This window comes from Callorhinus ursinus, unplaced genomic scaffold (genome assembly GCF_003265705.2).
Source record: "Callorhinus ursinus isolate GAN/ISIS: 27379988/994484 unplaced genomic scaffold, GSC_fseal_2.0 scaffold18, whole genome shotgun sequence".
In the NCBI taxonomy this organism is placed as follows: domain Eukaryota; kingdom Metazoa; phylum Chordata; class Mammalia; order Carnivora; family Otariidae; genus Callorhinus; species Callorhinus ursinus.
Window position 1 is genome coordinate 28,175,126 of NW_027397080.1, and position 23,423 is coordinate 28,198,548.

General features: G+C 51.6%; 1 protein-coding gene, 1 long non-coding RNA gene and 1 other non-coding gene across 3 annotated transcripts; 1 reads left to right on the forward strand and 2 right to left on the reverse strand.

Moving 5' to 3' along the window:
- The first annotated feature begins 4,224 nt into the window (after positions 1–4,224).
- Positions 4,225–10,402, forward strand: KIAA2013 (KIAA2013 ortholog). Its single transcript, XM_025855738.2, has 3 exons — positions 4,225–5,449; positions 7,542–8,395; positions 9,746–10,402. Exons 1-3 carry the CDS (start codon positions 4,417–4,419, stop codon positions 9,761–9,763), a joined length of 1,905 nt encoding a protein of 634 aa, XP_025711523.1. The 5' UTR covers positions 4,225–4,416; the 3' UTR covers positions 9,764–10,402.
- Positions 10,403–12,668: 2,266 nt separating this feature from the next.
- Positions 12,669–17,475, reverse strand: LOC141374459 (uncharacterized). Its single transcript, XR_012381368.1, has 3 exons — positions 16,654–17,475; positions 14,260–14,369; positions 12,669–14,151 (listed from the first exon to the last, which is right to left on the reverse strand). It is a non-coding gene; the product is annotated as an uncharacterized lncRNA (long non-coding RNA).
- Positions 17,476–18,135: 660 nt separating this feature from the next.
- Positions 18,136–18,252, reverse strand: LOC112812407 (U5 spliceosomal RNA). The gene has a single exon (XR_003205266.1). It is a non-coding gene; the product is annotated as a U5 spliceosomal RNA (small nuclear RNA).
- Positions 18,253–23,423: the final 5,171 nt, after the last annotated feature.

Consider the following 23,423-nt stretch of genomic DNA (forward strand, 5'->3'; position numbering starts at 1 on the left):
CTGGGGCGGCTCCCGGGTCCTTCCGCCGGCCGGTCCTCCTCCCTCCTTTCTCCCCGGGCTTCTCCACCGCTAGACACGGTGGGTGGGAGTTGGGGGACAGGGGGGTGTTCAGGGAGTCCAGAGGCATCCACCTCCCTGGCGAGATCCTCCGGGCTGCTGGAAATGCAGAAAGTGCATCACCTTCTACCAAAAATGGAAATCACTTCATCCGCCTTTTTGTCCCTGGGTGGCAAACAGAACCTCTGAGCCAAGGAAGGTCTTGCTCTTGAGGTCGCCCTGTTAAGTAAGTGAATGAATGAATGAATGAAAGCAAGGAAGGAAGGAAGTTTAGTGGCTTTTCACCGAGGTGGGTCTTCAAAGCCCAACAAACAGCTCAAGGGTTTCTTAGAACAAGGGCTCCTGGAGCAGAAGTCAGCTAGGGGCAACCTCCCTTCCTTGGAAGAGGCCCTCCGACAGATCTGGGAGCCTCCTTCAAGCAGATTCGGCTCCAGAGGCATGGGTGGTGGGTGCAACTCTGGGTGGGCAAGGGCTCCCTTCCCCCAACCCCTGGGGGACAAAGGGTGGAGGGAGGGGTCGTGTCATAGGTGTTAATGAACAGTGCAGAATAGGCCATGCCTAGGTGCTGGGGTAAAGAGAAATCAGACTGTTTCAGCAAGGGAAATCCTCTACCAATTTGCTAAGTGGAAAACAAGGACATACTCTATGACCCCACTCAGTAAAAAAATATCCTCTCGTGGATACAATTGAGACAGCGCTAAAAGCAAATGACAGGAAAATGTTTGCAGTGATTTTTTCCAGGTTGTGGGATTGTATATATCTATAATTATATATTATATATTGCACATATGATTTCCTGGTAGTTTTATTTTATTTATATTTTTCATTGTTTTTACAATTTTTTTGCAATTAATATATCCTATTTGTACAATCCAAACAAAACCAACCCATGTTAGTTTTAGAAGACAGAATCCCTGGGACTGTTGGCGATCATCTCATTGTACCGAGATTTACTCTGTACAGATGGTAAAAGTGAGCTCAGAGGGACCCAGCAGCAAGCTCAAGGTCACAAGGCAAGTAAAGTGAAGAGGCGTTGAGTGCAATCCAGGTCTTCTGTCTCCCAACTGCGACCCAGGGTGGGGAGTCTGTGCAGCTGGAGACAGGATTTGGTGCCAGAATCCACCGGATGTTTTTGAATTCAGGAGGATGCAGACTGAAATTCCAGATCCTTCGAGAAGGAAATGGAGGGATGAGCAGAGGGGTGGAGAATGAGCACATGTTGGCTGGCTCAGTTTTCACCAAAGCTCTTTCTCACTCTATGTTCACAACAGCTCTGTGAGTTGGGCAGTAGTGCCCCTATTTGTGAAATAAGGAAACTGAGGCCCAGAGAAGCGAAGCAACCTGCTCAACATCACACAGCTGATGCAGGAGCCTGGTAAGGGAAGCGGCTTTAGAACCCACTCGAACTTTCCATTTGCTGGGATCCAAGGAGAACCTCTATGGTCAGGTACTGTGGACAGAAAAAATCCTTGGGCCTTGGGGTTCCCGTGGTCCACGTGCCCAGAGTCAGTGTAACTCAGGAGAGGCAATCCATCTGGGGGGCTGCTGGCCTTCCCTGAAGAAAGGATTCACCCAGGCGAAGCCTGCCTTCCGTTCCTTCCGTATCTCTTTCCTGCTCCCTTTGCCAAATTGCTGGAACTTGAACCTGGTACAAACTTCATCCAGAAGGAGAGCCTGTCTCCTTAACCAGCCGTGTCTGCTGCCCAGATGTTACAGCTGGTACGTGCTGCACGTGTTGTGAACAGTTAAAGGCGCAGGACTCTGGTTTCCTGGGAAGCTGCAGAAAGGATGGCTGGCCCGGAGGGCAGTTGTCTGGTGCCAAGGGGTGGGGGTGCTTTTCTCACTTTCCTTCTTTTATCCATTTCCTTTGCTGAGCCTGAGCCAGGGAAGGGTGCTGGCCTCCGCCACATCCAGCTGCCCGCCGGCCCTCAGCTAGTCCCACTGGCACTTAGCCCCTTTAATAACAATAACGATAGGATTTCCAAGCTGTTCCGTTAAGTGAAAATAGAGAGATACAAGTGTATATTACATGCTACAATTTCTGTGAATGGAAAATAGCGGTGGTTGCGTCTAGAGAGAGGAACAGAATAACGGGTCAGGAGAGGGGACGACGTCACCCTTCACCTCCTCAGCACTCTTAATGGGTAAAAAATGGTGAATAGCTAAATGTATCACATGCCCGTGTCACTGAAGTCTGAGAGTAAGCCTACTCTCTTTTATAATCCCCACGTTATGGATGGAGAAACTGAGGCCCAGGGAAGTCAGCTGACTTACTAGCAAGGGGTAAGGCCAAGATTCAAAGCCCAGAGAGCCTGAGGCCAGGGTCCTCTGTGCTCTTGACCCCTGGCTTTGTTGTGGCTCTGTTGCTGACCCTGGGCTGTGATTCCCCTGCTTAGGGGTGGGGGGGGGGCAGAGGAGGGTAGGTAGAGTGGCAAGGGAGTGAAGAGCACAAATAATGAGGCTTCCCTTTGACCCAGGAATCTGCTTCTAGGAATTGCTCCCCCTGAAACATTCACGTAAGTGAGCCAAGGTATATGTCTATTACACAGTTGATTGTAATAACAAATATAATTATGTGGGTTTACATTTACTGAACATTCACTATGTGTCATGCACCTTACATTCCTTGCTTGCATTAACTTATTTATTCCTCAAAAACATGAGAGGCAGATTCTCTTGTCATCCCCATTTCACAGTCAGAATCAAGCCTGGTCCTTTGTTCTCACCACACTGTGCCACCCGAAGACTTCTGCCTTCCCAAGGCGGTTGGATAGAGCCTGTCTTTCTAACGGTAGGTCATGGATTCCTGCACCTCCATGAACATACTCTGTGGGGTTTGTGAACCAGGTGGGAATTAAGAAGTGTATTTATGGGGGTGCCTGGCTGGCTCCGTCGTAAGAGCATGTGACTCTTGATCTCGGGGTAGGGAGTTTATGCCCCACGTTGGGTACAGAGATTACTAAAAAAATAAATAAAATGTTTAAAAAAATTGTGTTTATGCTTTGATAATAACCTTGAAAAAAAAAATAAGTGAGCATCCTGTAGGATCACCTGGACAGGTACCTTCTCACAGGATGCTGGCACCCCAACTCAGCAAACATACCAGTGTCTGCTCACAGCCCACAGGAAGCCGCCTCAAATGACCGTTTAATTTTCAACAACTGGGAAGCACTGTCTGGTTTTGGAATGTCCTGAAACCAAAATGGAAACAATCTCCCCATTGTCCGCCCCTGTGCTTGTGTTGAATTTTTTCCCCAGAAACAAAGCAAAATTTCTCTTTTGCACTGATGATTCACAATTTAAAGGCATTTTCAAATAATGAGACTTTAGTGTCTTATGTCATTTAATAAGTTAAAACTCAGGGTGACATCAAGAAGACGACTTGGTATGGTAGAGAAATGGACAGTCCTGGGTGGGACTCGTGTCTCCATATACTGTACATGCAGCCAGACAGGTCTGGAAGAGTTGTCAACAAAATATTTCCTAAAAAGTCTAGTTTACAGTGGTCTTTTTCTTTCTTTCTTTCTTTCTTTTCTTTCTTTCTTTCTTTCTTTCCTCCTTTCTTATCTATACTAAATTTTTTTGCAGGGAGGATCGTCATTTTTACAGAAAAGTTTCCTTTTTAATTTTTTTCCACTCTTAGGGCTGTTGAATCCATCAGTAGCAAAGGGAGCCCAACACGTGTTCGGTTTGGCTGACTCAGTATTTTTTTTTTTTTAAGATTTTTTTTATTTATTTATTTGAGACAGAGAGAATGAGAGAGAGAGAGAGAGAGAGAGCGCGCACATGAGAGGGGGGAGGGTCAGAGGGAGAAGCAGACTCTCTGCTGAGCAGGGAGCCCGATGCGGGACTCGATCCAGGGACTCCTGGATCATGACCTGAGCCGAAGGCAGTCGCTTAACCAACTGAGCCACCCAGGCGCCCTCAGTATTTTTTTTTTTTATAAGTGAGTTGGATACTTCCACTCCCCCACCCCTCCCCCAGACCCCAGCCCTCCCTGGGACTTCGCTCTACCAGCCCGGGATCCTACCGTCCAGCCCCCGCGGCTCCCGCCGCGTCGTCATCGTGGCTCCGCCCCCTCATCTCTGGCCCACCCCTGCCTCTTCCCTCCGCCCCCTTCTTTCCCGCTTGTCGCAAAAGACCCGGCAGTGCTTGACGGCCGGTGCTGTTTGACGGCCGGGGGCAACCGAGAAGGAGGAGGAAGCGGCGGAGGCTGCTGCTGCTGCGGCGGCTGCGGCGGCTGCGGCGGGGGCCGGAGTGGGCGCCGCGGTCCGGGCCGGGGAGTGAGGCGCGGGCGGCCGGGCCGGTGGGCTGGGCGGCGGGCCCGGCGGCCGCCCCCGCGCCGCGCCTGGCGGCCCGATGTGGCTGCAGCAGCGGCTTAAGGGGCTGCCGGGACTCCTATCGAGCAGCTGGGCCCGCCGCCTACTCTGCCTGCTCGGCCTCTTGCTGCTGCTTCTGTGGTTCGCCGGCTCCGGGGCGCGGCGGGCCGCGGGCGGCCTGCACCTGCTGCCCTGGGCCCGCGGCGAGCCGGGCGCCGCCGAGCCCTCTGCCTGCCTGGAGGGGGCCACCCGCGCCTGGCGCGGCCTGCGGGAGCGCGGCGAGGCTGTCCCGCTGGGCCCTGGAGTGCCGGCCCTGGTGGCCAACGGCTTCCTGGCACTGGACGTGGCCGCCAACCGGCTGTGGGTGACTCCTGGAGAACGAGAGCCCGCCGTGGCGCCGGACTTCGTGCCCTTCGTGCAGCTACGCCCGCTCAGTGCCCTCTCCGAAGCGGGAGAGTCGGTGCTGCTGCTGCGTGAGGGGCTGCTGCGCCGAGTGCGTTGCCTGCAGCTGGGGACCTCGGGCCCCGGCCCTGCGGCCGCCGTCCCCGGGCCCGCCTCGGCCTCCGGCCTGGTCACAGGATCCGGCCGCGACTGCGTGCTGCTGCAAGAGGACTTTCTGGCGCACCGGGGCCGACCCCACGTCTATCTGCAGCGTATCCAGCTCAACAATCCCACGGAGCGGGTGGCCGCCCTGCAGACTGTGGGGCCCACTGCCGGCCCGGCCCCCAGAGCCTTCACCAGTACCCTGGAGAAGGTGGGAGACCATCAGTTCCTCCTCTACTCAGGCCGGTCCCCGCCTTTTCCCACGGGGCTGGTGCACCTGGTGGTGGTGGCCGCCAAGAAGCTAGTGAACCGGCTCCAAGTGGCTCCCAAGACACAGCTGGACGAGACAGTGTTGTGGGTGGTGCATGTTTCAGGCCCCATTAGCCCCCAGGTGCTCAAAAGCAAAGCAGCCAAGGAGTTCAAGGTGCTCCAGGATTTGGCCCGAAAGGAAATGCTGGAGCTCTTGGAGATGCCAGCGGCTGAGCTACTTCAGGACCACCAGCGCCTCTGGGCTCAGCTCTTCAGCCCAGGTGAGGCCTGGCCAGTTCTTGGTCCCCAGTCCACACTTTACACCAGGGTGTCCACGGTGCACCCTGGAGATACCCCGCTGAAATATACGGAGGTGACACTGAAGGGGAGTAGTGGGGTGGTTACACGGGGCTTGGCCATTGACCTGGGGCTGACTCTCTCTGCTCTACCACTTAGTATTTGTGTGATCTTGGACCAGTTAAGTGATCCCCATGGGCTTGTGTTCAGTAATAACAGTAGCACAGACCTCAGTGGACTTTTGGGAGAGTCTGATGAAAGAATGAGCGTGAAGGACAGGTCTTACTGTTACTTGTTCTTGTAGATGAGGACTGATTTGGAGAATGGATGTGGGGGTCAGTTTTTAAAGGATAAATCAACAGGCAGAGAGAGTCCTGGCCGTCCCCAGATTCTTGTTCTCAGTTCCCCCAGTCTGGCTGGTGACAGGCATGGGCTTTTTTTTTTTTTCTTTTATTTTAAGTGAACTCTGTGCCCAACGTGGGGCTTGAACTCACAACCCCAAGATCAAGAGTCATGTGTCCCAGGCGCCCCCAAGGCAGGACTTTCGCTAGGCTGAAGTGTGCCTTGGCCAGAGTGGCTGCACCTTTTCACTGGAAGGGAATGGAACTTCTGCTCCAGCAAGTTGGAATGGGCAGGTCAAATGAAAGCTTCTTTCCCCCGTTGACTGTTGCAGTAAAGGAAATCCTATTCTAGATGAGAGAGAGATTTTGGGTTCCAGGGTGCTTGTTGTCTAAATCCTTAAACTTAGTTGCTCAACGTGTTTTTAATTCACTCAGCAAGTATTGAGTGGATCTTGCCAGGGACTGTTCTCCGCATACGAGGGATACATAGAAGTGAATAGAACAAAGTTCCTGTTCTCTTGGTGCTTGCTCAAATTCTGGGCAGGAGGAAGGTGACACTAGAAAAGTGAAAATCTGAATGAATAAGCAAGAAAACTTTTTAGAATAAAAAGTTCTGTGAAGTTAAAAGTATGTGTTGGAGGGTGACAGGGTGAGGGGAAGGGTGGGGTGGGGCTTCTGTTTAGCTCCAGTTGTGAGGGAGGCCTCTCCGAGGAGGAAGCACTTAGCTAAGACCTGAATAGCAAGAAACCAGCCAAGTGATGATGTGGAGGGAGCCGGCAGGTCAGAGGCCCTAAGGCAGGAGGAGGTGTGGTTGAGGCCAGTGTGGCCGAGCAAGGGAGAGGGGGTGATCGCCAGACCCTGAAAGGGCCTTGTAGACCTTGATGAGGATGGTGATTTTGATTCTCTGCGATAGAAAACAGAGCACAGACACCACGAGCTGTACGTTTTTAAAGCTCCCTCTGGCTGCTGTGTGCAGAGTACCGACTGTGAGGGGATGAAAGGGGATGAAAGCGGGACACGGAGACCCCATAGGAGGATTTTGCAGGAGCTCAGGTGAAAGAGGAGGGTGGCTGGGACCAGAGTTGTGACCGCACAGACCGAAGTGGACGGCTTCTGATACTTTTGGAGGTGGTGCCACCGGGACTTTGCATGGACTAGGCGTGGGGCGTGAGAATTTGAGGGTGACTTCTAAATGTGTGGGGAAGGCTTGAGCAAGTGTCCGGAGATAAGTTGGGGAAGGATTGGCCTGGGGCTGGAAGAGTCAGGTTCAAAATGCCTGTCGGGCATCCGGGTGGAGACACCCAATGGGCAGTTAGCTGTTTGAGTCTAGAATTCATACAGATGTGGGAGATCGAGTGTTCAGATGTTATTTAAAGCTACAGGACTGGAAAAAGATGTTAGCAAGGAGCAGGCTGAGACGGGCCAGGGCGCTGATGAGTCTTGTGGACACAGAGGGCTGGACTTTTCAGCTGCCACCATGTCCTGGCCCCGTCTGTGTTCTTCTGGGCGCTGGCAGGAGGCCCCGCTTCGAACAGGATTTTAGGTTTCCGGCCCACAGGGTCAAGTTGGTCATGTGGGGGAGCCAGGCAGAATGACTTTCTCCCCTCGGGGGAGACTGGAGCTGCCTGTGCCTCCCTAGGGGCCAAAGGTTCATTCTCTGCTGCTCTTCATGTCATGACCTCAGCCTCCCGGCCACGCCATTCCTCCTTAACGTGCACCCTTTGTGGCGTTACAGGCGTGGAAATGAAGAAGATCACGGACGCCCACACCCCGTCGGGCCTGACCGTGAACCTGACGCTGTACTACATGCTCTCCTGTTCACCAGCCCCCCTGCTCAGCCCCAGCCTGAGCCACCGGGAGCGCGACCAGATGGAGTCGACACTCAACTACGAAGACCACTGCTTCAGCGGCCACGCCACCATGCACGCTGAGAACCTCTGGCCGGGCCGCCTGGCCTCCGTCCAGCAGACCCTGCAGCTCTCCAACCTGTGGAGGCTGACCTTGCAGAAGCGCGGCTGCAAGGGGCTGGTGAGGGTCGGCGCCCCAGGCATCCTGCAGGGCATGGTGCTCAGCTTCGGGGGGCTGCAGTTCACCGAGAACCACCTCCAGTTCCAGGCCGACCCCGACGTGCTGCACAACAGCTACGCCCTGCACGGCATCCGTTACAAGAACGACCACATCAACCTGGCTGTGCTCGCAGACGCCGAGGGCAAGCCGTACCTGCATGTGTCCGTGGAGTCGCGCGGCCAGCCCGTCAAGATCTACGCGTGCGAGGCGGGCTGCCTGGAGGAGCCTGTGGAGCTGACCTCGGCGCCCCAGGGCCACACCTTCCCGGTCATGGTGACGCAGCCCATCACGCCGCTGCTCTACATCTCCACCGACCTCACACACCTGCAGGACCTGCGCCACACGCTGCACCTCAAGGCCATTCTGGCCCACGATGAGCACATGGCCCAGCAGGACCCTGGGCTGCCCTTCCTCTTCTGGTTCAGCGTGGCCTCCCTCATCACCCTCTTCCACCTCTTCCTCTTCAAGCTCATCTACAACGAGTACTGTGGGCCTGGGGCCAAGCCCTTCTTCAGGAGTAAGGTATAAAGCCCCGGCCTTGTGTTCTGTGCTGAGGCCAGCACAGGGGAGGGCCCGGGTCATACTGGGGTCCCCTTCTAAGCCAGTACCCTCCACCCGCAACATAGAGGGGAGTGAGTGTGTTTAGAGAGGATATGAAAAAGTGAGTTCTAAGAGGAGACCATAGGAAGGGACAGTGGTGGGTAGCTGAGTCTGCTGGCCTCCCAGGGACAGTCCCTTCCCTCCCCCAGTAAATCTCAGCATTTACAAATAATTGCAACAAACCTCTACGTTGACCCGAGCCTCCGTCCAAGCTGCAGGGGGGGGACCCCTGTCCTCACCCCTGAGGGCCCGTTCACTGCCAATTGCTGGAGGCCTGCTAAGGGGGTCATCTTGTCAGCGCAGGGCACGATCCTCCCCTCCTGTTTCCTGAAACCTCTTTGCCCCCAGGAAGCCGTGACTTTGAGCCTAGCCACTGTGGTACTCTCAGCTAGAATGTGTCTTGAGGCTCAGGCTCAGCCTCGGGGAGGCCGCCTCGTCTGCCCTGCCACCCAGCCCTCCGTGCTTTCTCACTGCCGGGGTTTCCCGGGAGAGGGAACAGAAGGGAGTCCATTATTGGCAGTCACAGGAGAAAGTCCCTCAGAGGGAAATGGGCTTGCTTCCCTTTCTCTCCTCTCTTCTTGTCGGACTAGTGAGTGGGGAGATACATTAGGTCTCGATCTGTGCTCTCAGCAGTTAAGGAGCCTGGGCCAACTCAGGAGAGATGCCTCATTACCTCCACAGAGGGCTTCGTGCCTTCTGGTTTCTAGTTTCTGGCCCGAGGCCAGGTTGAGAAGAAGTAGCGCTCATCCTGAGGGAGTGGGAGAAGGGTGGGCAGCAGGTCTGAGCTCCGAGCTTAAAGAACAAACGGAAAGTCAGATGAGAAAGAAATCTTCCCGAGCTTTAATAGAACAGGTGCTAAATTTGCATTGCGTGGGTCTGACAGCCTCTGTGAAGTAGGCAAGCTGCTTTTCCCTGCTGCTTGGTGGGCTTCTGGCATATACCCATCTGCCCTTGGTTCCCCACCTGATCGGGAGGAGGAGCCAAACCCCTAATTTTGGGGTGCTACCCCCCTGTCCCTCCATCTCCTCGGGCTCGAGCTGGGCCACGGCGGAGCAGAGCCCAGTGCACACCGCGCCAGCCTGCGGAGGTGTCCTGGCCACGGACTACACGGTGGCTGTCGCACGTCCCTGGGCCAGGAGCGCCTGCAGAGCCAGATCAGAGCCTGGGCGGGGGGCCACCAGGGTCATCTCTGTCACCTGCTCCCCCTGGTAGTCGTGTAGCTTCCACGGGGTTGGTGGTGAAGAATAACAACTTGTTTTGTTAATTCAACAGGAAGATCCCAGTGTCTGAGCGCACCAACAGCCCTGCTTTCAGCCCCGTCTGCACAAGACACCCAGCGCTGACAGTCCTGCTGCACGAACAAGGGAGCCTTTGAAAGCACCCACCCTTTTGTGCCTTGTTGGGGACACCAGTGACGCAGAGCGCATGTGGATGTTCAGGAGTCGGCATCAGGGAGCGGGAGGGGAGGGCCAGTGGACTCTTTGTAAGCTTTCGACTCAATAAAATAAAGTGAACCTAGATGGAAAATACTTGAAATTGAACTCACTCCTTCTGCTCCCTTTCTTCTGTCCCAGGATATAGACCCTCTTTTGAAAAGACTTGTTTAGGAAAAATTGTGTTCTATTTCTAATTTAATGTGTTCTTTCTCGACTGAATTTTTAATTTATTGTTGTTGAGATTCGGCTGGATGGCTTTCGCATCCCCTTGAGACAGTGAGTCGTGGAGGTGATCTCCACCCGTCGCTGCCCCGCCTGTGCAGGGGGCACGGGTCTCGGCTCATCCCCCGGTATGAGCCTGGGGAGATCTGTGCTTTTGTACTTCTGGCCTTTAGGGGAGGTATTTAACTTTCTAGTGATTGATGATTGTCGGGTTTTGAAATACCAAAGCTTCTTTTTTGTTCTGTTTTTAAATAAATCTCTTTCAAACTTCCTTGACCGGTCTGTGTGTGGTTGAAACCCGGAGACATGGGGTCTTCCTCCGTCATCAGGCTTTTGGGGTAGTGTCTGAAGCAGAAGGGCCAGCCACCTGGCCCTGCCCTGATGACACGAATTGTTCCCCGTCTCTAATTCTCTTCAGAAGATGTGGAGGCCGCCACCTCGCCCCTCAGCCAGGTTGGGGACTCACGGGGTCGCCCGGCCAAGGCCACGGTGGCCACAGCCCGACTCACCAGGGAAGCCTGGTCTCCTTCGCCACCATCTGAATGTCACCCACAACAGCAGGCCAGGAGAGAGTGCGACCAGGCATGACCAGCCCGATCATGAGTCGCCCTGGCTCCACATGCCTCCCCCTCCTGCGCTGGGCAGGGCAGAGCTCAGAGGCGGCCCCCTCGTCCACCCACGAGTCCTTGGCGGGCCTGCCCGTTCAGGGGAGCAGGAGCCTCATGCGGTGCCGCTGGGTGTGTGGTTCAGGGTGTGGCGTGCCCTGCAGTCCTTACGTGAAAACTGGCAGCTGCTGGACAACAGTCCCAGCTCTAGTCCCCCCCCCTCTGTTTAGCTTGGAGCCCAGCCTGCCGGAGGTTGCCGCAAACGGCAAAAATAGACCTGTGTACCCGCTGCCGAGAAATCCGGGACCTACGATCTCAATAAACGACTTGGGAGGGACAACATCGAGTGCTCGCCGCGTGCTGGGGACGGTCCACGGGTGGGCTGCCACTGGCGGGCGGCCGTGGGCTGGCAGCCTCCGGAGGAGGTGAAGATCCGATCGGGGTTTGAGGGCGATCAGGCTGCGGTGCGGCGCCGTCACCGCCCTCCCCCACCTCTGGCGGCCCCTGCCTCCCCTGAGCGACCTTTGCTCCCCTCCGCGATGGCATCAGCAGCCCGCCCCAAGAATGCCAGGTGTCTGCCGGGAGCAGGGACCACCCTCACAGGGAGGGGATGCAGGCGGCCTCAGCGGGGGGCCGGTAACGCCTCCCGCCTCTCCCGACAGACTCACCGAGGTTTCACCAAGTAACCCTAACCTGCACTGTGGGCGCCCCCTGAGGAGCTTCCCAGGTGTCATCTGAACCTTGTCCCTGTTCCCAGAGGGCAGGAGGGACCAAAGACGAGGCAGGCCACTGCAGGTGGAGGGAAGGCAACTTACCGGTGAGACGTCTCTCTTTAGCGCCATCGGACGAGTGGATCCCCGACCTGCCCACCTGCACGTTCAAACTTTCTGCAGAGGCCTTACCTGTAGAGCTCCGTCACCATCACGGGGCCGTGTCCTTGGAGCAGCCTCTGGGAGCAGGAAAGGCACTCAGATCCCGTATCCAGGGACACGGAGGGGGTGAGGAGCCTCTGGGGTCACTGGCCGTCACCCCCTCTCCACACGCCCCCCAGCCCTCTCCCCTCCTCTCAGCCCACTTTTTACTGGCAGCTGCAGCCAGCCCCTCTGTGTGGATTCGAATCTCCACCAGCACCTCGTGTAGCTTCTCTCTTCCCTTTGGGAAGACTAGGCCACCTACCATGAGGCCCGCAGCTCCTCTGGGGGAGGAGTTTTCCAAAAGGGATTTGGACCTTCCGAAGGGCATTGGTATGGGCTGAATGTGTCCCCCCAAATTCACATGTTGAAATGCTATCCCCCAGGGTGGTGGTGTTTGGAGGGGGCCCTGGGGGAGGTGACTAGGTCATGAGGGTGGAGCCCTCCTGAATGGGATTAGTGCCCTAATAAGAGGGACCCCAGCGAGCACCCCTGTCCTCTCCTGTGTGCAAGGTGGGACAACAATGGGCATCTGTAACCCAGACGGGGGTGCTCACCAGAAGCCGTGTGCTGGCCCCCGATCTTGGGCTTCCAGCCCCCAGAACTGGGGGAAATACCTTCATGTTTTTCCTAAGCCCTCTGTCCCTGGCCCCCTGCTCTGGGAGCCCAAACAGACTAAGATATTCAGGCATATTACTGCAGCGGAGGAGTGGAACTTTTCCCAGGTGAAAACAAACCAAGAAACAGATTCATAGGACCTTAGATGGAGAAGAAACCTTGCAGCTCTTCTTGCTCAGGAGTCTGTAACCTGGCTTCACGGGATCCATGGACCCCAGAATGGCCAACTGTATGCACTTTTTTTTTTTTCTTTCATGAGAGGTCCTGTAGCTTTCTTCGGATTCCCAAAGGATGCCTGACTTCAAAATGAACAAGACAGCCTGCACTCTGGGGTCTTGTTTTTCCCCTCCCCCGCCCACCCCAGGGAGCAGCAGTGGTCTGAGCTTCTGAGGCCTGGTTCGGGGTCTGGCAACTGGGTGGCTCACACCACTTGCTGTGGAGCAGATGCCCTCCCTGCAGAAAGGAGGCTGCCCGGCACTGGCTGAGCAAACAGCTTCACCATAAACCAGCTACCTGCGGTCTGACACTCCTGGTTCCTGGGAGCCTCTCTTCCGGACTTTGGCCAATGGAAGCTTTGGATAAATAATTTGATTCAGTAAATATTTATTGTGAATCTTCTAGGCGGCCACGCACCCGGCCCATGGGTAGCAAAGGGGGAAAGATTACATTTGATGAACCTCTACTGTGTGCTTGGCACTTAAGTTTTGCAAAGGCAGTGGCTATGTCTGACTTTTCATCTCTGGCTGGCCAGAGACTGGATGTCCAAAGAATGTTTGCTGAATTATATCTGTATGCATTATGTCATTTAATCCTTGTGTTTGGGGTTGCAAGTGACAGAAAACCTTAATGATAACCTCCTCAGAGCTGAGCAGCCACTGAACAGAGAATAATAGGAGGGGATTAGTTTCCCAAAGGAAGTTTGGGGTACCCTTATCAGGAAGGAGGAGGAATAGATGCTTGGCAGCAAAGTACAGGGGTCCAGCACACCCTGCAAGGTAAGTTTCATTCCCACTTTGCAGATGAGGCAAGTGAGGCTCAGACCAAAATGCACTAAGCCCTGGAAAACCAGAGAACAACGTAGATATGGTCTCCAACCTCGGGGAATGCACAGCATGAAGTGCAGACAGACAGATAAGAAGTCAGACAGTTAGACGGCGATCAGAAAGTGGGAGCATGGGGCTGGCACACTGAACCTCTGCTGGAGGGTCAGGGGTGGCTCCCTGGAGGAAGCTGAAGTCTGCAAGCTGGAACCTGGATAATGGGCATCCCCCAGGGTAAGGCATGGGAGAGGGCCATCCAGGCAGTGGGCAGAGCACGAGTTAAGTGTACAGAGGTGGGGACATTGAGGGACGCAAGGGCACCGTCATACTTCAGTTCGTCCAGAGTGTAGACTCCTCAAAAGGAATAAAGTGGGTGATAAGGTTAGAGAGTTGGGGTTTATGGATCATTCTTTTGATTGATCTTTATTGGGGGTTATTGATCTTTGACTTCTTTTTTTCCCCCTCCCCCGTGATCCATATCTTTGACTTCTAAAGGCAAGGGGTGGGTAGGCTCAGCCCTAACTCATGGCAATGACAACATCACAGGTGACAATTCCTCCCATGGACATAGCACCTCCTCTCCCCTCCTTACTGTTACAATTTTAGCCAATCTTCACAGCTTCCCCCCAAACCAAGGGAGGACAGTTATCACCCTGTTTTACAAAAGTAGAAACTGAGACCGGGTGCAAGAGAGTGACTTGTCAAAGGTCAAAGGGAGGTGACCAGCGCCTTGCAGGACTGACGTTCTCCCATTGATGGGATAATGACCACCTCTGCTCACGGGTAAATCATAGCTCCTGGATGCCCAACTGCCACAGGAATCAATGTGACCGCTCTGTGGGTGTCCTGAGAGATGACAAAACAGGATGATGAACTCAAAGAAAGGCTGTGGATTCTCTCAAAATAGAACTTCGAGATGGGGCGCCTGGGTGGCTCAGTCGGTTAAGCGTCTACCTTTGGCTCAGGTCATGATCCCAGGGATCCTGGGATCGAGTCCAGCATCAGGCTCGCTGCTCAGCGGGGAGTCTGCTTCTCCCTCTCCCTCTGCTGTGCGCGCTCTCTCTCTCTGTCAAATAAATAAATAAAACCTTTAAAGAACAAACAAACAAACAAAAACTTCGTGAAAATGTAATTAAACAGCATTTCCGGGGAAGGGAGCTGAATATAAAAGAGTCAGCAGTGGGCCGGGAGTTAGGGGACCTGGTTCCATTTCCAGCTTGGTCATTATCATCGTGCCACCTCAAAGAAGTGAGTTAAGTGTTTATCCTCCAGGTTCCCACCTGTAAAATGGGCCTAATAGCACCTTCCAACTTCATGAGATGGTCAGGAATTCCCACTAAATAAATGACTGTGCGTGAATGTGCTTTGATAAATTCGAAACCTGCTACCCACACAGGGGATGGTTTGTGCTGAATACCTGGAGGCAAAAGAATGCAGCCCAGAGCTCTGAAACTCATGGACAGAATGCAGAGGGGCTGCAAACGTGGATCGGAAATTCATCTTTATTTTCACTAACCTCTAACTGAAATTTAGCATCTCCTCCCACGATTAACTTTGGCGTTTAGGTTCTTGTCCCATTATGGTTGCTGCAGAGATCTTGAAATATTGTTCATGTTCCATCGCAACTTTGAAATTATGGTAGTCCTTAGACTTGCCACTTGATCCTATTTATTTATCTATTATTTTATCTATTTAATCTATTAATGAAGAAGCACATGTTACCACTCACAAATTTGTTTTAAAAATATATTTAGGGGTGGGGCGCCTGGGTGGCTCAGTCAGTGGAGCGTCTGCCTTCTGCTCAGGTCATGATCTTGGGGAGTCTGCTTCTCCCTCTGCCCCTCTCCCCCTCATGCTCTCTCTCTCTTAAATAAATAAAATGTTTATATATTTAGGGGCGCCTGACTCAGTCGGCAGGGTATGTGACTTAATCTCAGGGCTGTAAATTCGAGCCCCATGTGGGGTGTAGAGATTACTTAAAAATAAAATGTTAAAAAAAATTTTTTTAAATATATTTAAAACTTTAAAATTATGGCTCATGTTTAACATACACACAAATAGCCAAATGGGAGATAAATAGATATAAGAGGAGGTTTATGATGGGAATTGGCTCATGAAGTTATGGAGGCTGAGAAGTCCCATGATCTGCCATCTGCAGATGAAGACCCAGGAAAGCTGGTGATGTAAGTGGAAATTAGGGCCAAGATCCAGGAGCTGATGTCCAAAGGCAGAAGATGTGTCCCAGCTCTAGTGAAAAAAGAGCCAATTTGCCCTTCCTCTACATTTGTGTTCTACTCAGGCCCTCAACAGGTTGGGTGAGGCCCACCCACTTGGAAGGACCATCCTCTCAGTCCATTGGTTCAGACGCTAACCTCTCCCAGAAACACCCTCACAGACACACCCAGAAATAATGTTTTACCAGCTCTGGGGGCATCTCTTAGCCCAGTCAAGCAGACACCAAAAGTCAATCAGCACAGTGACCAGTTAGTTCAGATTTAGTATCTTTATGAACTCATAGATATTTTTTTTTAAGATTTTACTTATTTATTTGACAGAGAGAGACACAGACAGAGAGAGGGAACATAAGCAGGGGGAGCGGGAGAGGGAGAGGCAGGCTTCCTGCTGAGCAGGGAGCCCAATGCGGGGCTCGATCCCAGGACCCTGGGATCATGACCTGAGCCGAAGGCAGATGCTTAACGACGGAGCCACCCAGGCGCCCCGAACTTATAGCTTTAAATAGATTGGAGATGTCTCGATCCTTTGAATGTATGAATCTTCTTAATGGTCCATCGATATCATTTTTGGCTTTTGGGAGACTCTGTGAGGGGCACATTTCCTGGCTGGCGCCTGCACTCTCCATTTCTCCAAGGAGCCTGCTTCCTTTGACCAAGGAATGGCATTTGGAGACTGTAATCTGGGTGCTTGGGGGTGCTCATTACACTAGGTTGTTTTTGCCAAAGGTGAACAACGAACAAATTTAAAACCCCTGCGTTGGATACGCAGAGACAGCACTGGCCGCCAGCATTTAATTCTGACTGACCCGAGCTGGCAAGTGAGGAGCAGTTTGCTGGGGAGAAAGAAAGGAAAATGACCCTCTTAGGGTTTGAATATGTCACCAGACAACGTGAGCCCGCTCCTTGGTGAGCTGTAGACCCAGACCACACAGAGTGCAGGTGTCTGCCTTGCAAGGTCACTTTATTTGTACAAATAAGGAGACCTCAAGGAAGAGTTTCCAAAGCTGTGACTCCCCGGGCGGGGGGGGGGGGGGGGGGGAAGAAGGCTCCTTTTATTGGGGTTTGGGATGGATATTTAGAGAGGGATTATAATTTTATAATGAAGCTGAGGTACCTGTGGGCACTTTCTGACTCACCTGGACAGGTATGGTTCCCAGATGTTTCTTTTCCTGTTTCAGCAATTTGTTAGTTTCTAAAAGATGAAATGGACAGGCAGAAGCTTCTAGGAGTTTCCTGAGTTCAGGAGGTCCAGCTCTGAGTTCAGCGGGTCAAGAAGTCTTCCTGGTGACAAACGCGGGAACCAGCGGAGCAGGGCTGGACCGAGGGCAACTGCCTCAGGCACCCTGAGCCAGGGCCACGGTCATCTACACAAAGGGACATCAAGGGGCGCCTGGGCGACTCAGTCGGTTAAGCCACCGACTCTTGGTTTCGGCTCAGGTCATGATCTCAGGGTCATGAGACTGAGCCCCGCATCGTGCTCAGCATCGTGCTCAGCGTGGAGTCCCCTTGGGACTCTCTCTCCCTTTTCCCCTGCGCCTCCCCCCTCCCTCTCAAATAAATAAATCTTTAAAAAAGGAGGGGGGACATCAAAAGGGTCTAGGAAGGAGGAAGAGCTGGCCTGGGAGGTGGAGAAACTCAAGGAAGGAACTTCGGGATGGATTCCCTCTCTCCTTTGCTGGTTCAAACACTGCTAGTTTTCTTCCCCAGGATTCACTCCCTCCCTCCCGGAGTCTCACACCATTAGCAGGGCTCATGGCTGCCTAGGGGAAAGACTACATTTCCCAGCCTACCCCACACCCAGGCGGGATCGCAAAACTAAATTCTGGCCAATGGGATTGGTTAAAAAATTAACTTCCTCTTGAGTTTTATCAAATCCCTTATAACCATGATTAAAAGTCTTTCTCATTCCGATTTTTCACCAATGATCCAGCTCTGTTTTTTTTTTTTGTTTTTTTTGTTTTTTTAAGATTTTATTTATTTGACAGAGAGACAGCGAGGGAGGGAACACAAGCGGGGGTAGCGAGAGAGAGAAAAGCTGGCTTCCCGCAGAACCGGGAGCCCGATGCGGGGCTCGACCCGCGGACCCTGAGATCATGACCTGAGCCGAAGGCAGACGCTTAACGACTAAGCCACCCAGGCGCCCCTCCAGCTCAGGTTTTAGTGAACTTATCAGGAAAACAACAAAACCAACAGCAATGCTTATGTCACAAAAAAAGCAGCCAAAAGAAACTTACAGTAAATGCAACACGTGGAGCCAGAACCAGGGAGGTGCCGGATCTCGCCAAGCATTTACCTCTTTGGAAAATGTGTGTGAAAAGACACGCCCCAATCATCTTTTTGCAAAAAAAGTTCCATCCAAAGTCAGGGCAAAACCCACTCAACTAGTTATTTTCTGTTGAAGAAATATCTGAGCTAAACGCGAGAGTAAAAGAAAATCATTGTTCAAAACGCAGATTTCAAGCCTACACAATGCACAAAGTAGCGAGCTTAGTTATCTGCCGGAATAAACAACTTTAAAAATTGCCCAGAACAACGTACTACTCTGAGAAAAAAAAAAAACTCATAAAAACCAATCTTTTTTTTAAACAGCGTTAGTAGCCTTGCCAAAAGCAAGGCCTCAAAAAATTGGGTAAAAACTCAGAATTGTTCCTCTCCACGGAAATCTTTAGTAAAAGGCGAAAGATTTATGCGATCTGAAGAGAAACCAGAGTATACTGCTCACTCCTCGCACACATCTCTCGGGTAACTGTTTCCCCGAAAACAGTGATGGTGACTCTTTGCTCGAAAGAACTAGTGATTTCTGTCTTTCTCCCGGACAATTCTGTGAGAGCAGCCTTATTTTTGGGGAAAAATAATTCAAAGGAAAAAAGGAAAATCTAGTGATTTCTAAGTCAGAAATTGTCCTGTGTGCAATGCATTTTGGGTATGCAAATGAACCTCCGTTCGTCACGCCCCGGTTCCTGGAAACGCCTTAACTAGTACATTCGTTTTCCGGCTGGGACTAGGACTATCGCCAGGGGGCAGAGCGGAGGCCAGGTTTTCGGGATTATAGACTTGATCTTGGTCCAACCAGAAAAAGTCTGACTCTTGTTTTATAAATCTGGACTCCAAGCAAAAATGTCTATTGTACTTAAATAAAATAATAATAAAATAAAACTTGAAAATATTTACGTTCATTCATTAATTCATTCAACAATTTGCTGGGCACTGTATTAAACCCTGTGCTGGGCTCTAGGGATAGAGTGGTATCCCCAACATTTCATCCTCAAGGAGCGTGTCTGTGATGGGGGAGCAAGCTGTGCATGGTGAGCACTGATAACAGATGGTTCTGTACCATCTGGGCAAAGCATTACAGGATCCATACAAGTAGGGCGGTGAGGGCTTTCTAGGCAGAGCCGAGAGGATGAGTGCCACAGATGGTCCTCAGTGCCAAGAAATGAGTTTGGATTTACCTTAAGGGCAATGGCGAGGCACTCAAGAGTTTAAAAGAGACCAACGTAATCAGATGAGTGTTTTAAGGCAGTGGTTCCCTCCCCGTGGTCCCCAGAGCAGCAGGTCAGTGTCACCTGGGTAACTGCCAGAGTCCCAAATTCTTGGGTCCCTGGCCAGACCTACTGGATCTGAAACCCTGGGGGTGGGGCCCTGCAAGGCGAGATTGCACGAGTCCCCCCGGGTGACTCTGATGCAGGCTAGGCTGATGACCACTATGGGACAACCATTCTGGCTAACGTGGCCCCTGTACAGATAAACAGTTTTGGGGAGGTGAATTAAGGAGCTGAGCATTAGGGGCACCTGGCTGGCTCAGTCAGTGAAGCCTGCAACTTTTTTTTTTTTTAAGATTTTATTTATTTATTTGACACAGAGAGAAAGGGAGGACAAGCAGGCAGAGCTGCAGGCAGAGGGAGAGGGAGAAGCAGGCTTCGCGCTGAGCAGCGAGCCTAACATGGGGCTTGATCCCAGGACCGTGGCATCATGACCCGAGCCGAAGGCAGACTGCTTAACCGACTGAGCCACCCAGGTGCCCGGAAGCCTGCAATTTTTGATCTGGGGGTCATGAGTTCAAGCCCCACGTTGGGTGGAGAGATTACTTAAAAGATAAAGTCTTACCAAAAAAAAAAAAAAAAGGAAGCTGAGCATTAAAGCCAGAGAGAAATACACGGTGACCAGCCTGGGGGGCCAAGGCCTGGGAACAGGGGAAGTGAGGAGACGGGAGAAGTCTAGGTGGGTCCTTGGGGCTTGGTGGCGGGAAAACCAGGAGTGGGGGCTGCACAGAAGTCAAGGGCAGAAGAAGGGAGCGGTCAGCTGTGGTAACTGTCCACCAGAGGTCCAGTAAGGTGGGGACGGCAAAGACCAGTGGGTGTCATGGCAGGGAGGTTGGTGGCCTTGGAAAGAGGCCATTCAGAGGAGGGGGGTTGCTGGAAGCTCCCAGCTGCAGAGAGTTGATGAAGGAGGGAGAGAGGGGCTGGGGTGGAGAGTGGGGACTCCACAGGGACAGCTGTGAGGAGTGTGAGGTCGAAGGAGGCCCTTCTCTTTCTTGGATATCCTGGGACTGCCTTTTAAACTTTCTCCCTCGGGCGCCTGGGTGGCTCAGTTGGTTAAGCGACTGCCTTCGGCTCGGGTCGTGATCCTGGAGTCCTGGGATGGAGTCCCACATAGGGCTCCCTGCTCAGCAGGGAGTCTGCTTCTCCCTCTGACCCTCCCCCTCTCATGCTCTCTCTCTCTCATTCTCGCTCTCAGATAAATAAATAAAATCTTAAAAAAAAATAAAAAAATAAACTTTCTCCCTCTATGCTCCCCTTCCTGACTCTCAGTCTCCAGCCCTGACCTTTCCCCAGGGATATCACTGAGCCAGCAAGAAGCCTTTGTCTTCCCACCCAAAACCTACAAGCGGGAGGGTATCCACCCCCTTCTTCTGCCCCCTCCCATCCAAGGCTGATCCTCCACTTGGGTTTTGCGTCTCACCCCCACAAAGACGCTGTCCCTCCCACTCGGACTCCCTCAGCAGCACCAGTCTCCCCTCCCTGCCAGTGGGTACCTGGATACCTGGATACCTGCAGGCTTCCTTATTTCCCAGCATGAGAGAGGGGAGGCCAGAGACAGAAAAACTCCCCAGACCCCATCACGCTTTCCTCTTGTGGAATATAATAATCAACCACAACAAAGGGGAGGGGGGAAGAAAGACTTTACTTTGTATTTCTCTTTCAGAAAAAAAAAATGGTCAGAAATCACTTTATTTAAACCAACTTATGCCACTTCACACCTACTAGGAGAGCAATAGTAATAATAAAGGAAAATGACAGGTGTTGGCGAGGATGTGGAGAAATTGGAACCTTGTGCACAGTTGGTTGGAATGTTAAATGGTGCAGGCGCTGTGGGCAAGTTTGGAGGTTCCTCAGAAAGTTAAACACAGAGGTCCCTGGCAAGCTCAGTCAGTGGGGGGAGTGAATCTTGATCTCAGGGCTGTGAGTTCGAGCCCCATGCTGGGCATAGAGATTACTTAAAAATAAAATCTTTTTTTTTTTAAGATTTTATTTATTTATTTGACAGAGAGAGATACATTAAGAGAGGGAACACAAGCAGGGGGAGTGTGAGAGGGAGAAGCAGGCTTCCCACGGAGCAGGGAGTCTGATGCAGGGCTCAAGCCCAGGACCCTGGGATCATGACCTGAGCCAAAGGCAGACGCTTAAAGACTGAGCCACCCAGGTGCCCCTTAAAAATAAAATCTTAAAAAAATTCAACGCAGCATGATCTTATGACCCAGCAATTGCTCTCCTAAGTATACAACCAAAAGATTTGGAAACAGAGACTTGGATACTTGTGCTCCCATGCTCATACTAACAACATTCACAGTTGCCAAAAGGTGGAAATGACCCAAGTGTCCATCAACAGATGAATGGATAAAGAAAATGTGGTGCATCCATCCAATATTATTCAGCTTTAAGAAGAAGGAAATTCTGATCATGCTACAACAGGCATGAACCTTGAAGAGATGCTAAGTGAAAGAAGACAGACACAATAGGACATATCGTATGACCCCACTTCCATGAACTATTGAGAACAGGCAAATTCGTAGAGGGAGAAAATGGATCAGAGGGTAGCAGGGGCTGGCATAAGTGTGTGGGGGGAATAAGGAATTATTGGGTAACAGGTACAGAGTTTCTGTTGGGGGCGATGAAAAATTTTGGAAAAAGTGGTGATGTTTATACAGCATTGTGAATGTATTTAATGCCATGAACTGTACACTTAAAAATTGTTACAATGGCAAATTTTGTTACATATATTTTACCACAATGATAAAAAAAAACCTCTTGAAGCCACAAGAGAACAAGTCAACCTATTCGTTTTATTTATTTTTTAAAGATTTTATTTATTTGTCAGAGAGAGAGAGCGAGCACAAGCAGGGGGGAGCGGCAGGCAGAGGGAGAGGGAGACTCCCCGCGGAGCAGGGAGCCTGACGCCAGGCTCAATCCCAGGACCCCGGGATCATGACCTGAGCCAAAGGCAGACATTTAGCTGACTGAGCCACTCAGGTGTCCCCAACCTATTCATTTAAAAATGATTCTTAAAAAAAAAAAAGAAAGAAGCTCACTAACCTTTACTATCAATGCATTTACATCACTAGGACAACACTGAATTAAATTTCACACGAAGACTTTTTCTAAATGGCTTAAGTAATTAGACAATGCTTCACAAACCTTGAGACAAATTCAACATCAGAGTCTTCGACATGCATTTTTCATCAGGTGAAACTAAGGTCTATAGTGAAAGAGTTCTTATTTTTCTTTTTGTCTTCACTTCCTCACTTCTTTTATTCATTAAAAAAAGAATCATCAGGGGACACGGCTGGCTCAGTCAGTTAAGCATCTGACTCTTGATCTCAGCTTGGGTCTCGATCTCAGGGTCATGCGTCCAAGCCTCACGCTGGGCTCTGCACTGGGAGTGGAGCCTACTTTAAAAATAAAGATAAAAAATCATAAAAAAAAAAAGAACCATAACGAAATATTTCTAATTCCACAGAAAAGTATAACAAACAAACATGCACCTCACACCTGGATCTAAGAGGTGTCAAGATTTCTCCAAATGTGCTTTAGGTCTGTTTTTTTTTTTTTTAAGATTTTATTTATGTATTTGACAGAGACAGACACAGCGAAACAGGGAACATAAGCAAGGGGGAGCGGGAGAGGGAGAAGCAGGCTTCCCGCTGAGCAGGGAGCCCGATGCGGGGCTCGAGCCCAGGACCCTGGGATCACGACCTGAGCCGAAGGCAGACGCGTAACGACTGAGCCACCCAGGCGCCCCTTTAGGTCTGTTTTTTTTTTTTTTTAAGATTTTATTTATTTAGTTGACAGAGAGAGAGAGAGACAGAGAGAGAGGGAACACAAGCAGGGGGAGTGGGAGAGGGAGAAGCAGGCTTCCCGCCGAGCAGGGAGCTCGGATGGGGGGCCCGATCCCAGGACCCTGGAATCATGACCTGAGCCGAAGGCAGTCGCTCAACCAACTGAGCCACCCAGGCGCCCCTAGGTCTGTTTTTTAAAAATAAACAAAACCTGGGGCGCCCGGGGGGCTCAGTCCGCTGACCATTAGACTCTTGATTTCGGCTCAGGTCATGATCTCAGGGTCCTGAGATCAAGTCCCATGTTGGGCTCTTTGATCAGCAGGGAGTCTGCTTGAAATTCTCTCTCTCCCCCTGCCCCTCCCCCCACTCATGCAAGCTCTCTCTCTTTCTCTCTCTAAATAAATAAGTAAAAATTTAAAAAATAAAACCACATATATATATATAGCTGAATCCTGCATTTGTACCTCCCCCGTCTCATTTGCTCACATACACAAACATTGATGTTGTGCTTTTTGAAGTAATGTTTATATTTTAATCTTTCTGCAACT

Bases quoted from the DNA above. Each gene is read 5' to 3' on its own strand.
- KIAA2013 (XM_025855738.2), top strand. From the start codon at position 4,417: ATGTGGCTGCAGCAGCGGCTTAAGGGGCTGCCGGGACTCCTATCGAGC. The intron at 5,450-7,541 runs GTGAGGCCTGGC...GTGGCGTTACAG, and splicing joins GGCTCAGCTCTTCAGCCCAG to GCGTGGAAATGAAGAAGATC.